The sequence below is a fragment of the Neltuma alba genome, unplaced genomic scaffold, assembly GCF_004799145.2.
Source record: "Neltuma alba isolate B1F8T4 unplaced genomic scaffold, ASM479914v2 tig00003186_pilon, whole genome shotgun sequence".
NCBI classification, from domain to species: domain Eukaryota; kingdom Viridiplantae; phylum Streptophyta; class Magnoliopsida; order Fabales; family Fabaceae; genus Neltuma; species Neltuma alba.
The window spans coordinates 416,291-429,733 of NW_021633177.1; the positions used below are offsets into that span (position 1 = coordinate 416,291).

The window sequence follows — 13,443 nt, forward strand, 5'->3', positions numbered from 1 at the left end:
GCATCTACATGGATGAAAGGTGGACCGGCCGAAACCTCTTGGCATTTAAAACATCTAGGCTTCGGCCCGGTCCATGATAACCTGACACCCAGCTGTGCTGGGAAAGGGCCATGGTAGTCCGCAAGTGGGCTTGATAAAAATATTACTCTTCCGATCCTTAATATAAGACATATTTAACAAATTTGATTAGATTAAAGAAGTTAGGTAAGTTGATTAATATAAGAAAAGTGACACATTTTTCTTAAAACACGCTTATAGTCTACATACAATGTCTCACAATTAAAACCAATATAGTGTTTAAATAAAAAAGATATAAATATGCATTCTGACTTACTCTATGGTGCATTTATTTGGAAGAATAGATTATGTGAATAGATTTTAAAATAATAGATTTTGTGAAAAAATTATTTTGATAGAGTGAAAATATTGGGATGGTTGGTATCAAAATATATTTTTTTTCATTTGCAAATTACTAAGAAGGATATGAGCAATGTGATAATTATTAAAAAAAAAAAGATTTTAATTTATATTTTTGTTTGAAATAATAAATTGTATATGAAAAAATAATTAATTAGTATTATCTTTGGTCTTTAATATAAGAGGTAATTAGATATTCAATTTGATTATCAATGCAAAACTCCAATTTATTTTATCTTACACATTTATCTATTCTAAAACCATGATTTTATGCCTTCAAAGGTTTTAAAAAAAAAACTTTATAGAAAACCATGGTTTTATATCCTGAATCATGGTTTTTAATCTAAAAGTGATTTTGCACAAAATTATGGTGTTTTTTGCTACCTTTCTTTCCCCGCCCCCCCCCCCAAACAATGGTTTTCAATAAAAAGGTGATTTTTGTATGCCAGATTATGGTTTTGCTTGCTTCTCCAGGTGTTAACTAGCTAAGAGCATTTTAAAGTTCAAACCATGGTTTAACTTAAAAAGTTGTCAAACACCTCGTATTTTCACAAAATCATGATTTGGCTAGCTAAATCATGATTTCATAAAAATGAGAAAAGTTTCACTTTCCGAAGAAGGGCTGACCATGAACCATGGTTTATATACAAGAATCAAACTAGTAGTCGTGTCTTTTTATTTTCTTTTTTCCCCCCCATAACATGTTTAAAAAAACTGGCTGTAGAAATGCTATATATTGTTGTAAGCTGCTAACCTCACAATTACCATGGCACTTTATTATTTAATGAACTATGTCATTATTAAATTGCTTTTGTGTGTGTCTATTCAATTCTGTAAAAAAAAAAAAGTGAATTCATGTTTAAAATCTCCAAGGTAAAATACTCTCTCCTTTTGCCCTATATACAAGCTTCAAATTTGAGGATGAGTATGGTCTATTTGATAAGTTTCAATTTAAATCTATCTTAATATTTAATGCATCTTGTTTAATTTTATTTTTAATTATTATATTCTATTTCTTTTACATGTCACATTTCTCCCATGCATGCTTTTCCATCATTTTTCTCATTTATTATAAGGATATATTTAAAAATAAGATTATATTTTTAACTTATTTATTACTTTTAACTACTTTAATCTATATTTTATTAAAATATGTATACACATATTAATTACTAATTAATTATGTTTTTTATATATTATTTATTATGTTGGAAAAAATATATTATTAACAAATTTATCACTTCAAATAAAAATATAAGTTAAAATCTATTTTTATATAATTATCATATTAACTTTTGTCTTTTTAGTAATTTGAACATGAAAAATATTATTTTTGACAATAATTATCTAAACATTCTCACATTATCAAAATCATTTTTTATTAAATCTATTATGTCAAAATCTATTTTCAAAATATTTTTTAAAAATCTATGTTTTAAATTATAGTTTGGTTTTATCCAAACATCTCTCGAAATGTATTCTCCATAAGCTATTTTTCAAGCCATTTGGTTTCACCCAAATACCGCTTGGTCTCATTTTTTTATACATTCAATACGCACAGGGAAAATAAAATTATAGTCCTAGATGCACCATAAAAATATGAGAATCCTGGATCCACTTTACCATTCAAAAAAGTTTTATTCATTCATTTATTGCCATCAATTTATCTTAGTAATAATTAATAAAGTCAATTTATTAAATGAAATATGTCAAGGAAAACAATGATAGAAAATTAATCATTTCTTACAGAAATAAGAAAAATAACAACAGAGAATAAATAAATAAAACATTTTATAATCTCAAGATCCATAATGCGAAAAATTCATTCTATTATTGATTTAATTTTGAATTAAAAATATTAAATATATTAAAAAGTAAATGTGCCTTGTATACTTGTGTGAGGGCGTGTTCTTTAATTTTAAATGATGCATAGTAACCTGATAAATGATAAGAAATGACTTTAGAGAATGAGATAATTTTTATATCCTAAAATACTAATTTGATTAGAACACAAAATAAAAATATTTAATTGACAATAACAGTCCTTGAATAAATATTAAATTATCTGCTAAATGTTCTCTATTTCTGAGAAAAGAGGAAAAAAATCTGCTTGGATTTAAATATGTTACTCTTCCGATCCTTATTATAAGATCCCATTTGACTTTTTATTTGGTCCTTTATCCCAATATAGACCCCAATCCATTTTGTCTCTTATATTTATGCATTTTTTTCCAAGATAATCCTTCTAATAATGATAGTTTTAGCCAATATACTTAATTAGCAAGGATATTTTAAGAATGACAACACTTATTTATTATAAATAACCAACTTAACTTACTTCCTAATCTCCTCAAATAAGTCAATTGAGTTCTATAATTAAGACCGGAGGAGTATTAGTTTTTATCCTCGAAAAATTTCAGCTGCCGCACTACTGCGGATTGCGGAATTAGGATCCCGCCTAAATTCCCAGTTCATTTCATTTCGCGGGCAATTGAATTTCAATTTCCTCCAAGAGGTTTAATATCTCCCTCGGTTTTTACTTCAAGCCCATAGTCATCCAACTTCTCTTGTTCCCAGCACGTTTCTCTCTCCTGTGGGAATCCTCCTCTCCGATTCACTATCCCCGTACGTAATTCCCTTATATTTTCGTCATTTTTGGCGCATTTTCTTTTGTTTTTGTCTTTCTGCGTTTATTTGCCGATCGAGTTTCGAGGCAGAACTGATTCAGCTATTCCACTGCAGTTTTCGACATGAAAGGCGACAAATCGAAGGCGGACTCTAAGAAAGCTGATGCCAAGTAAGTGCTATCTTCTCCTTATTTTTTTGTTATTTGAATCTTAATAGATGCATTATCGCTCGAGCACTAGAGTAAAACGAGGAAAAAGACCAGGCTCGTCAGATCTGGGATCTGAAATTTTGTATTCTCCCTGGTCGACTTACTTAGACGTCGCTCTTTCGTATTTGGTAGTTATCGCTTTTATTTGCCGTGGCAGGCTTGCTGTGAATAGGAAAGGCGCTGGCGCCACCAAGGCAGGCAGGAAACCAAGCAAGGGGAAGGCGGCGAAAGACCCTAACAAACCAAAGAGACCGGCCAGTGCCTTCTTTGTTTTCATGTAAAAAAATTTTCAAACCGGCTAGTGTGATTTCCCTATTGCACTGTCCTGTTTCGACCGGATATAGCTCTGTCAAAGCGTTTAACGTTTCAAAAGTTATCAGTGGAGTTTTTGCCTGTCAGAATCTTTTAAATGATGAATTTCATCTACATGTGAAGGATGCTGGAAGCAGTTACTTCTCCCCAACGCATATTGGCACATAAATTTTGGTTGCCTCAGTCTGATCTTTATTCTTTCCCTCATTTTCCTAAATTTTATGTTTGCAGGGAGGAGTTTAGGAAGCAGTTTAACAAGGAAAATCCTGACAACAAAGCGGTGTCTGCTGTAAGTTATTGTTACTCGTGTATGATTCATCCGACATTAATTTAGTGATTGAACTGTTGTTGGATACTAATATGCCTCTCAAACCTGATGTTGTTTAATTGGTCAGGTTGGCAAAGCTGCTGGGGCTAAATGGAAATCTATGTCTGATGCTGTATGCCTTCCGTGTTTTTTTTTGTTTTTTTTTCTTGAGTGTGTTATGGTTTGTTCTTCATTTTGAAACAAGCATGAATTGTTTTAGGAGAAAGCGCCCTATGTAGCTAAAGCAGAGAAACGAAAGGCTGAGTATGAGAAGAATATGAAAGCCTATAACAAGAGACAGGTGCGTCATTGTGAAACGTGTTTCCGTACTAAGATTATATGTTACATTTCCAGTTCTTTTCTTTTGGCTAAATAGATTACCAACTTATTATGCTTTCCCTGTATTGGATAGGCGGAAGGTCCAAATGCTGCAGACGAAGAAGAATCTGAGAAGTCAATGTCTGAGGTTAATGATGCCGACGGGGGAGATGAAGAGGGCAGTGATGAGGTTTAGCTTAAATCTTAAGAGTATTAAATTAACTCAGCCCATGAATCTCTTAAAGTTAATATCTCATGGGCTTTAATGTTCTTGTGTGCAGGAGGAAGATGACGAGTAGCAAATGGACTATAGCCAGTATTTAGCTGTTTTCAACACCCTGGTCTTTAGATGATAAGCCTATCTTCTGCTTCCAAAACATATTCCTGCTCCCTTAATTGTTGCCTCTCCAAAAGTTAATAGTAAAGTAGGCAGTTAAGTTCTATTTGTAGTATTAGTCTTTAGTTGGTTGGCGCTGACATCTTGTAGAGCTTTTCGTATGATGATGCTTATCTTGCTGGAACCTGGTTTCTTTTGTATTAATAGGTTATGTTGGAGCATCATTATGATGCAATCCATTTAATGATGCCGGGTATTTGACAATGTTATTCGATACTAGAATTACGCTCACCATCCGTGATGATTTGCTGATATTTTAGTCTAGAGTTGGACGCATTTCAGAAGTAATAATATTGTCTGTTATGCACGTTCGTAGTTGTGAGATGAAGAATTAGGTAGCTCGTGTGGGATGTTTTCGTAATGGGACCTCATTTCGCTTTCCGTTTATCTCTGTTAAATGGAGTTAATGATTAGTTGCACGAATTTGCATGGGGCCACGCCATGCTATCATTGCTATGTATACTTGATCGGCAAACTTGGCTACATAAAATCTTTTTATATTTATTCAAAAAAAAAAAAACTTCTTATAGCTGCTAAACGGACCAAATGTTCGGTTTTCCGAATGATCATTTATTGTAAATTCTTGAAGGCGCTTCCGCAAGTATTGCTTCATACTTTGCTTAGATTCCCAAGTTTTATACACGATTTGACGTCTTCGTTTTGTTTCTAGTCTTCGTTTTGCTCTTGCTTTTCTGTCTTTGTACTGGTTCTGGACTTCCGCTTTTAATGAATCTCTTCTCCGGTAAAAAAAAAAAAAAATACACGATTTGACGTCAATTCCTGCTGTATTGTAACGTGGGTGGATTTTGATTATGGTGAGCCAGACTGCCAGGATCATATCCGAGTTAGTACTCTCTTATGCACGGTTTTTCGCTGGTGTTCATAACTGGCTATTCTGCAATTTTGTTCGTTCGGGACTTCGGGCTATATTCCCATCAACAATTGCGAATTGCTTTGACATTAAAATTAAAATTCCCTTAATTTTAGCACATTAAAATTATTGCAGTGACACACTTCATTACCATAGACATGCGTCCGAATTACTTTGACACGCAGATTATCTATTATTTTCTGTTTTTAATATAAAAACTAGTTAATTAATTTGTATAAGTTAAAAAATTAATTAAATTAATTACTTGTAATATATATAAGTATTTTTTAAAAATATTTTTACTAATTAGTGTATTGGTTAGAAATATTATATTATTATAAGAATTGTTTTGAAAAAATAAATAAATATGAGAAATAAAATAAATTGATATATTATATTTAAAATCAAAAGAAAAATTAAATAAGAATGGGAAGTGGTACAATATTAGAAGCCATATCTGTCCTGGAAATGGGCTGTGTCCACCGTTCAATGGAGAGAAATTTTAACACAGCAGATGGGCTTGCTGTCCATCGTTCACTAAATAAACTTATGGTTGGTTGAGTCAAGATAAATGAAGAATGGTCGGCAAAAAGAATGATTAGCGTAACTTCTGAATTAGTAATGAACGAGCAAGAAGTCGAGCGCAAGAAACGTGTAAAATGACATAATTGTCCCCAGCAGTTCTTATGATAATTTTTTTAATTCAGAAGCCAGGTAGAGTGAATTAATCACATCAAAATAATCATCATAGCTAAAATACCATATCACTAAGTGAACTTATTTTCTCCATTTTGTTATTTTCTTTCTTTGTTTTTGAACATTAAATTTATGATTACTATAAAATTATTTAATATTTATTAGCTTTGATTTATTAATTTCAACATTCAAATGTGACTGGATTTTTATTTTTAGCCTTAAGTATTTTGCTAATAAACTAGAAGCAGCACACGTGAATTCTTGTTGATTGACTCGCCTTTTTTTGCTTCAAAATTTGCACAAATGTTCATTTTCCATTTCATTGTAGGAATCGATTTGTGGATCAGAGATCAGAGTTGTGAGTTTCAATCGCTTTGCTTGTAATTTTCTATTTTTGTGGAGACGCCTATGCAAATTAGCTCTTTTTTACGCGACAAGTTGCTAAAAAAGACACCGGTGAGAGCGTCGCTGTCGGAAAAGTGGCCAGCGGCGAAGGTGACAAGGGGGCCACTAACGGGAACAGTGGAGGGAGGGCATTTTTGTCATGGCAGTTGTTCTCTTAGAAAAGGACCAGTGTTATTTGTAAAATCTAGTTTTTTGTTTTGTTTTTTTGGCCAACAAGGTATTTTATTTCTATTAACCATTGTTTCTTGGCTTGTAACTGTAAATTTTTCAATCCTACTTCGTCTTTTGTTAAATAATTTGGACTGGGGTGGCAGTATATTTTTGATACTTTGCGCATCCTATTAATCATAATAAGCTGGAAATACTCTCCTGCATATAAATTGGCACCCATGGTAAAATGCAAAAAGAAAAAAAAAATAAAATAATGTAAGTGGAACCATCAATAAAAATCCAATAATATATTAATCACTAATTCATACTTTCTTTGGTCACACATTAACTGTACTTCACACATACCTTAAAATTTAAGGATTGAATAAAAGCACAAAAAAAAAGAAAAAAAGAAAAAGAAATCAATTTCAAGGAACTTTTCATTTATTATCCATCAGAGTCTTGTGTCCTTTGATCTCCACCGTAAACCTGTCGGGTAATCTGCTTTCGGCCTTTCCGTGAACAGAGGAAAAGGCCCTACAATGGAAAGGAGAAAAGCACGGCCGAAAACACAAAACACAACATTGAGGACCAGTGTCAGAAGCTTGTGGAGCGCTTAGCATTTACGCAGCCAATAGACAGAGAGCGCATGGATTGCTGACGTGTACGTGTTCGCACTTTAGTGCAGAACAGGTTTCTCTACAGCATACTATACCATGAGGCTCCATGTTGCCTAGCATCCCAACCCTTCAATAAAATGAACCGAGCATCGTGATTCAATGATTCCTGCCGGGCCGCCTAGCGCACTTGTCATCGCGGTTATTTATTGGTACGCGCATAATAGCTTTCCTCACAGAAAATTATCACTACCATTACTAATGTATCCATATCATCACATAATAAAAGAAGGCAGTAGAAAAATGTGAGCTGTAGATGATGTATTTCTGTGATATTTCTTATATCTCTCTATAAGTAAATTTTATTTAAATCTAACGTATTATAAATTTAAATGTTAGTTTTTATTAAAAACCAACATTCAACAGGTCATTCTAAATTTTTAGTTTATTATCAGTTTTCTGTTGATGTTTCTAGATTTGATTATTATAAATAAGTAGCATATTATAAATAAACATACACGAACAAGTATTGCTTCATTAGTTTGTATAGTTTTTTTTCTTTGACCAGGGATTAGTTTGTATAGTTTGCTAGGCCGAAAATATACTAGGTATATATGTTTGTGTATATATTTGATAAAAAGGATATCAAAAAATTTATTTGAAACGCAACATAGTTGTTTGTTGTTGTGTCCTATCATATCACTACCTCCTGAGCTTAAAATAAAAATTAGTTAATTAATTTGAGTAGATTAAAAAATTAATTAAGTTAATTGTTATAATAAATAGATGTTTCTTTTTTTAAAATATCCTTACTAATTAAGTATATTGACTAAAACTACTATTATTATAAAAATTATTTAAAAAAAATAAATAAATACAAAAAATAAAATGAATTAGAGTCTTATATTTATTATTCAAATAAATTAAATAAATTTTATATTAAAAAAAAACACAAGGTAATATTTAAGTTTATACAATTAATTTATTGGATGTTCCCCAAGGGACAAGTTTATATTGATTTGGAGTGCCTTGCTGAAGTAGGCCAAATAATATAATAATTTTGAAATATAACTTTAAAAATAAAAATATTTTCTGTCAAAAATACTAATTTGATCAATTTGAGAAGGAAAATGAGTTAATCAATAATTAATTTATGATTCACGACTCAGTTAAATTAAATTTTCTGTTATTTTTCTCAAAATATAGAAAAAAATTCTGTTATATAAATATTTTTTCATGGCAGATTCTTTCCATGATTTTTCTCAAAATTTACGCAGAGTTAAAATCCCGCCCAAAACCCCTAGTTGATTTCATTTCGCGTGCAATTGAATTTCAATTTCCTTCTAGAGGCTTAATATCTCCGTCTTTCGCCGTTTCAAGCCCTAGTCACCCAACTTCTCTCGTCCCCAACTGTTTCTCTCTCTGTTGGGAATCCTAGCCTCCAATTCATCATCCTGGTACGTAATTCCCTAATTTTTTTTCGCCATTTTTTTTCCGCATTTTTGACGCTTTTTTTGTTTTTGTTTGTTTTTTCTCTGCGTTTTTTTCCGATCTAGTTCCGAAGCAGAACTGATTCGGCTGTTTTGCTGCAGTTTTCGACATGAAAGGTGGCAAATCGAAGGCTGAATCTAAGAGAGCTGATGCCAAGTGAGTTTCATTTCTTTCCTTAATTTTTTTTGTTGTTTAAAAATCCTGATGGATGCGCTCTCGTTGGAGCGCTAGGGTAAGACGAATAAAAAGGTCAGGCTCGTCAGATCTGGGATCTGAAATTTTTTATCCTTCCTGGTCAACCTGCTTAGACGTCGCTTCTTCGTATTTGGTTGTTATTCGTTTTATTTGCGATGGCAGGCTTGCTGTGAATAAGAAGGGCGGCGCCGCCACCAAAGCTGGAAGAAAATCAAGTAAGGGGAAGGCGGCGAAAGACCCTAACAACCAAAGAGACCGGCCAGTGCCTTCTTTGTTTTTCATGTAATTATTTTTTTAATCCCTCCAGTTTGATTTCCGTTGTGCTCTCTGTCCTGTTTCCACCGGATATAGTTCTGGTCAAAGCTTTTACCGTTTCAAAAGGTATCAGTGGAGTTTTTGCCTGTCATAATCCTTTTAATGATAAATTGCATCTCCATCTCAAGTGTGCTAAAAGCAGTTGCTTCTCCACGAGGCCTATTGGCACATGCCTTTTTATTGAGCCAGTCTGATCTTCATTCTTTCCCTCATTTTCCTAAATTTGATTATTATAGGGAGGAGTTTAGGAAGCAGTTTAACAAGGAAAATCCTGACAACAAAGCAGTGTCTGCTGTAAGTTCTTGTTAACTCTATATATGATTTATAGGACATTAATTTAGTGACCACTTTCCTTGCGTTCTCTTAATATGCCTGTCAAACCTTGTATTGTTTAATTCGTCAGGTTGGCAAAGCTGCTGGGGCAAAATGGAAGGCCATGTCTGATGCCGTATGTGTTCGCTTTTTGTTTTTTGTTGTTTATTCTTGAATGTGTTGATATGTTCTTCATTTTAAAACAATCCTGAATGATTTTAGGAGAAAGCACCCTATGTAGCTAAAGCAGAGAAACGAAAGGCTGAGTATGAGAAGAATATGAAAGCGTATAACAAGCGACAGGTGCATCATTATGAAACATTTGTTTCTGTGCTAGTATGATAGTTTACCTTTCCAAGTAGTACTTATGTTTTTCTTGGCTGGGTTGTTAGGCGGAAGGTCCAAATGCTGCAGATGAAGAAGAATCTGAGAAATCAGTTTCTGAGGTGAATGATGAAGATGAAGGAGATGAAGAGGGCAGTGATGAGGTTTGCTTAAATTTTAGTAGTACTATACAAGCTCTTCCCTTCAATCTCTTAAAATTAATATCTCATGGGCTGTCATGTTCTTGCGTGCAGGAGGAAGATGACGAGTAGAAATGGACTATAGCTGTTACCTAGCTGTTCTGAACACTCTGGTCTTTTTCATGATAAACCTATTTCCTTCCAAAAAATATTCCGCTCCTTTAATTGTTTTGTGTTGCCCTCTCTGAAAGTTAATATAGTATAGTAGGGATTTAAGCTCTATTTTGTACTTTCTAGTCTTTAGCTGAGTGGCGATGGCCTCTTGTAGAGCTTCTAGTTTGATCATGCTTATCTTGCTGGAACCTGGTTACTTTTGTATCAATATAATTGGGCCTACAATTTGCTGCATGTTGTTGCCTCAGTTTTTTTTTTTTGGTTTTTTTTTGTTTCATGTTTGTAACTTTTGGGTTGATGCGAGAATCTTTTCCTTGTGTATGCTTTGTATGTATATAGTAGTTGATGCTTCATGTTTGCCTGTCTGCAAGGTTTCAGTTATGTTCTTTCCACGGTTGTGACTGATTTGGATGACTTTGCTAGTAATGTCATCATGTATTGGAAATTGTCATTGTTCGTGTCAATAAACTGGCATGTTTTAGTTACATGTGGTTGTGTTTCTCTTTTGAGAATATTTTAGTAGAAATATTCTCTGCTATGGGTGGCTATGCTCGTTTTGTGTTTGGCTTGAAGGATGGTAATCATGTTTTTCATGATACAGATCATAGGATCTGAAGATTTTGATCGACCAAGCATTTGAAACTTAAATTGCTTTTAATTTTGATAGGCACGTCATTTATAAGATATGGTAGTAGGATGTTACTATTTGATGCTTTGACATTTTTTCTTTTGGTTTTTTTAGGCATTTCTAGTCTAGTGACTAAAATGTCAAATCTGTTCTGTGATAGGGAGTATACTAGTTTCTTAATTTATGTTGTTGTATGATGGCCTTTTACGATGATTTGCATGTCTTTTAGTCTCAAGTCTATGAATGATTCTTTGAAGTCCAAGATGATTGGCCTTCATTCCTTTGCTTGATTTGCATGTCTTTTAGTCTCAAGTCTATGAATGATTCTTTGAAGTCCAAGATGATTGGCCTTCATTCCTTTGCTTGATTTGCATGTCTTTTAGTCTCAAGTCTATGAATGATTCTTTGAAGTCCAGATGATTGGCCTTCATTCCTTTGCTTGATTTGCATGTCTTTTAGTCTCAAGTCTCAAGTTTTTATAAAACTGATTGGCGTCAGTTCGTGCTGTATTTTAATGTGCATGGAATTTGTTTATGGGGAGCAGAAGATCTTGGTTTTTGTTTAGGTTTATCTAAGACTATTCTGCGGTTGGTTTGTTTGGACTGGGCCAGTAATTTCGCTGCCGGGTCGGCTGGCTCGCTGTCCATTGTTGTAGAGCTTCTAGTTTGATCATGCTTATCTTGCTGGAACCTGGTTACTTTTGTATCAATATAATTGGGCCTACAATTTGCTGCATGTTGTTGCCTCAGTTTTTTTTTTTTTTTGGTTTGTTTTCATGTTTGTAACTTTTGGGTTGATGCGAGAATCTTTTCCTTGTTATGCTTTGTATGTATATAGTAGTTGATGCTTCATGTTTGCCTGTCTGCAAGGTTTCAGTTATGTTCTTTCCACGGTTGTGACTGATTGGATGACTTTGCTAGTAATGTCATCATGTATTGGAATTGTCATTGTTCGTGTCAATAAACTGGCATGTTTTAGTTACATGTGGTTGTGTTTCTCTTTGAGAATATTTTAGTAGAAATATTCTCTGCTATGGGTGGCTATGCTCGTTTGTGTTTGGCTGAAGGATGGTAATCATGTTTTCATGATACAGATCATAGGATCTGAAGATTTTGATCGACCAAGCATTTGAAACTTAAATTGCTTTTAATTTGATAGGCACGTCATTTGTAAGATATGTTAGTAGGATTACTATTTGATGCTTTGTTGATTTTTTCTTTGATTTTTTGGTTTTTTTTTAGGCATTTCTAGTCTAGTGACTAAAATGTCAAATCTGTTCTGTGATAGGGTCCTTATAGTATACTAGTTTCTTAATTTATGTTGTTGTATGATGGCCTTTTACGATGATTTGCATGTCTTTTAGTCTCAAGTCTATGAATGATTCTTTGAAGTCCAAGATGATTGGCCTTCATTCCTTTGCTTGATTTGCATGTCTTTTAGTCTCAAGTCTCAAGTTTTTATAAACTGGTTGGCGTCAGTTCGTGCTGTATTTTAATGTGCATGGAATTCGTTTATCTAAGACTATTCTACGGTTGTTTGTTTGGACTGGGCCAGTTAATTTCGCTGCCGGGTCTCGGTTAGGCTGGCTCGCTGTCCATCGTTCCCTAACCGCTGTTATGCGATCGCTATCGGAATCATATGCATCAAAAGAAAACACGGCGTCCGTTTATTATGGCAAATCACATGTATAACTTGAATCCTGTCCTGTAAAATTACTTTGACTTGGAATAAATTAATATTTAAAATTAAAAATACGCAAGTGAATATTTAAGAAGTTTGAGCTGTTGATGATGTAATTTAAATTTGAAAATTGTGCTATGACTTGGAATACGAGGCTGCATCCGCTTTATATGATGGTGATTTGCCTAATATGTGCTGCACGCTCGCATGCTGAAAGCTTCTCCGTATGCAATTATTAATTGTAGATTTGTGACCCACATTAAGGCCTGTTTGTTTCTCACTATGTTTCATTGTTTTTGAAAAACTTTTTTGAGTGTTTATTGAAACCCCTAAAGTTAGATCAAATAAAAAAGGATGAGGTTCGATAGAGATGAAAAATTGATTCAAACGAAATGTGGCAAGCAAAAAATGATCCCATTTATAGAAAAAAATGTTTCTATTTATTTTGATTATTAATTGTTTTTAAACCTTAGAAGAAATAACAACAAACAAGTGTTGGTCTAAGTAAAAAAAACTTAGTATTCTAAAAGATTAGTGTCTTAACGTTTGGATAGAAAGATATTCTGTGCAATCAAAACAAAAACCTAGAAGAAACATGTTTTAAGATTTTGGGTTACCATAAATTAACTTCGTTTATCATATATGAAATCTCGAAAATAAATTTTTTTAAAACCACCTTAATGGTCAATATAAAAGGGAGCACATTCTGAGATTGATTTTGAATAACCTAGATTCAATTTCTTATTTCAAATAACACTCGCTTAAAAAAATTAGATTTATTAATACAAATTATAAACGGAAAGTTTTAAACCTAAATCATGCATAGTGTAATGAGACGTGCCAAAAACCCGGATACAA

At 33.1% G+C, this 13,443-nt stretch overlaps 1 protein-coding gene across 5 annotated transcripts; it reads left to right on the forward strand.

The window, feature by feature from the left end:
• Window positions 1-2,944: 2,944 nt before the first annotated feature.
• On the forward strand, window positions 2,945-10,511 carry LOC114740551 (HMG1/2-like protein). 5 transcript variants are annotated; one of them, XM_028928706.1, is made up of 8 exons: window positions 2,945-3,042; window positions 3,160-3,214; window positions 3,411-3,530; window positions 9,564-9,621; window positions 9,731-9,775; window positions 9,862-9,942; window positions 10,032-10,127; window positions 10,218-10,511. In XM_028928706.1, the coding sequence occupies exons 2-8, from the start codon at window positions 3,168-3,170 to the stop codon at window positions 10,233-10,235; spliced, it is 465 nt and encodes a 154-aa protein (XP_028784539.1). In that variant the 5' UTR covers window positions 2,945-3,042; window positions 3,160-3,167; the 3' UTR covers window positions 10,236-10,511. The 5 variants fall into 5 exon arrangements, with proteins under 5 accessions (XP_028784539.1, XP_028784541.1, XP_028784542.1 ...); XM_028928708.1 differs by lacking the exons at window positions 9,564-9,621; window positions 9,731-9,775; window positions 9,862-9,942; window positions 10,032-10,127; window positions 10,218-10,511 and adding exons at window positions 3,797-3,854; window positions 3,961-4,005; window positions 4,093-4,173; window positions 4,285-4,380; window positions 4,472-4,894 and having other exon boundaries at window positions 2,997-3,046; XM_028928709.1 differs by lacking the exons at window positions 9,564-9,621; window positions 9,731-9,775; window positions 9,862-9,942; window positions 10,032-10,127; window positions 10,218-10,511 and adding exons at window positions 3,797-3,854; window positions 3,961-4,005; window positions 4,093-4,173; window positions 4,285-4,380; window positions 4,472-4,894 and having other exon boundaries at window positions 3,009-3,042.
• The last annotated feature ends 2,932 nt before the right edge of the window (window positions 10,512-13,443 follow it).

Coding starts and splice junctions, on each gene's coding strand:
- LOC114740551 (XM_028928706.1), top strand. CDS start 3,168: ATGAAAGGCGACAAATCGAAGGCGGACTCTAAGAAAGCTGATGCCAA. Junction 3,215..3,410: donor TCTAAGAAAGCTGATGCCAA/GTAAGTGCTATC, acceptor TTGCCGTGGCAG/GCTTGCTGTGAATAGGAAAG. Junction 9,776..9,861: donor GGAAGGCCATGTCTGATGCC/GTATGTGTTCGC, acceptor GAATGATTTTAG/GAGAAAGCACCCTATGTAGC.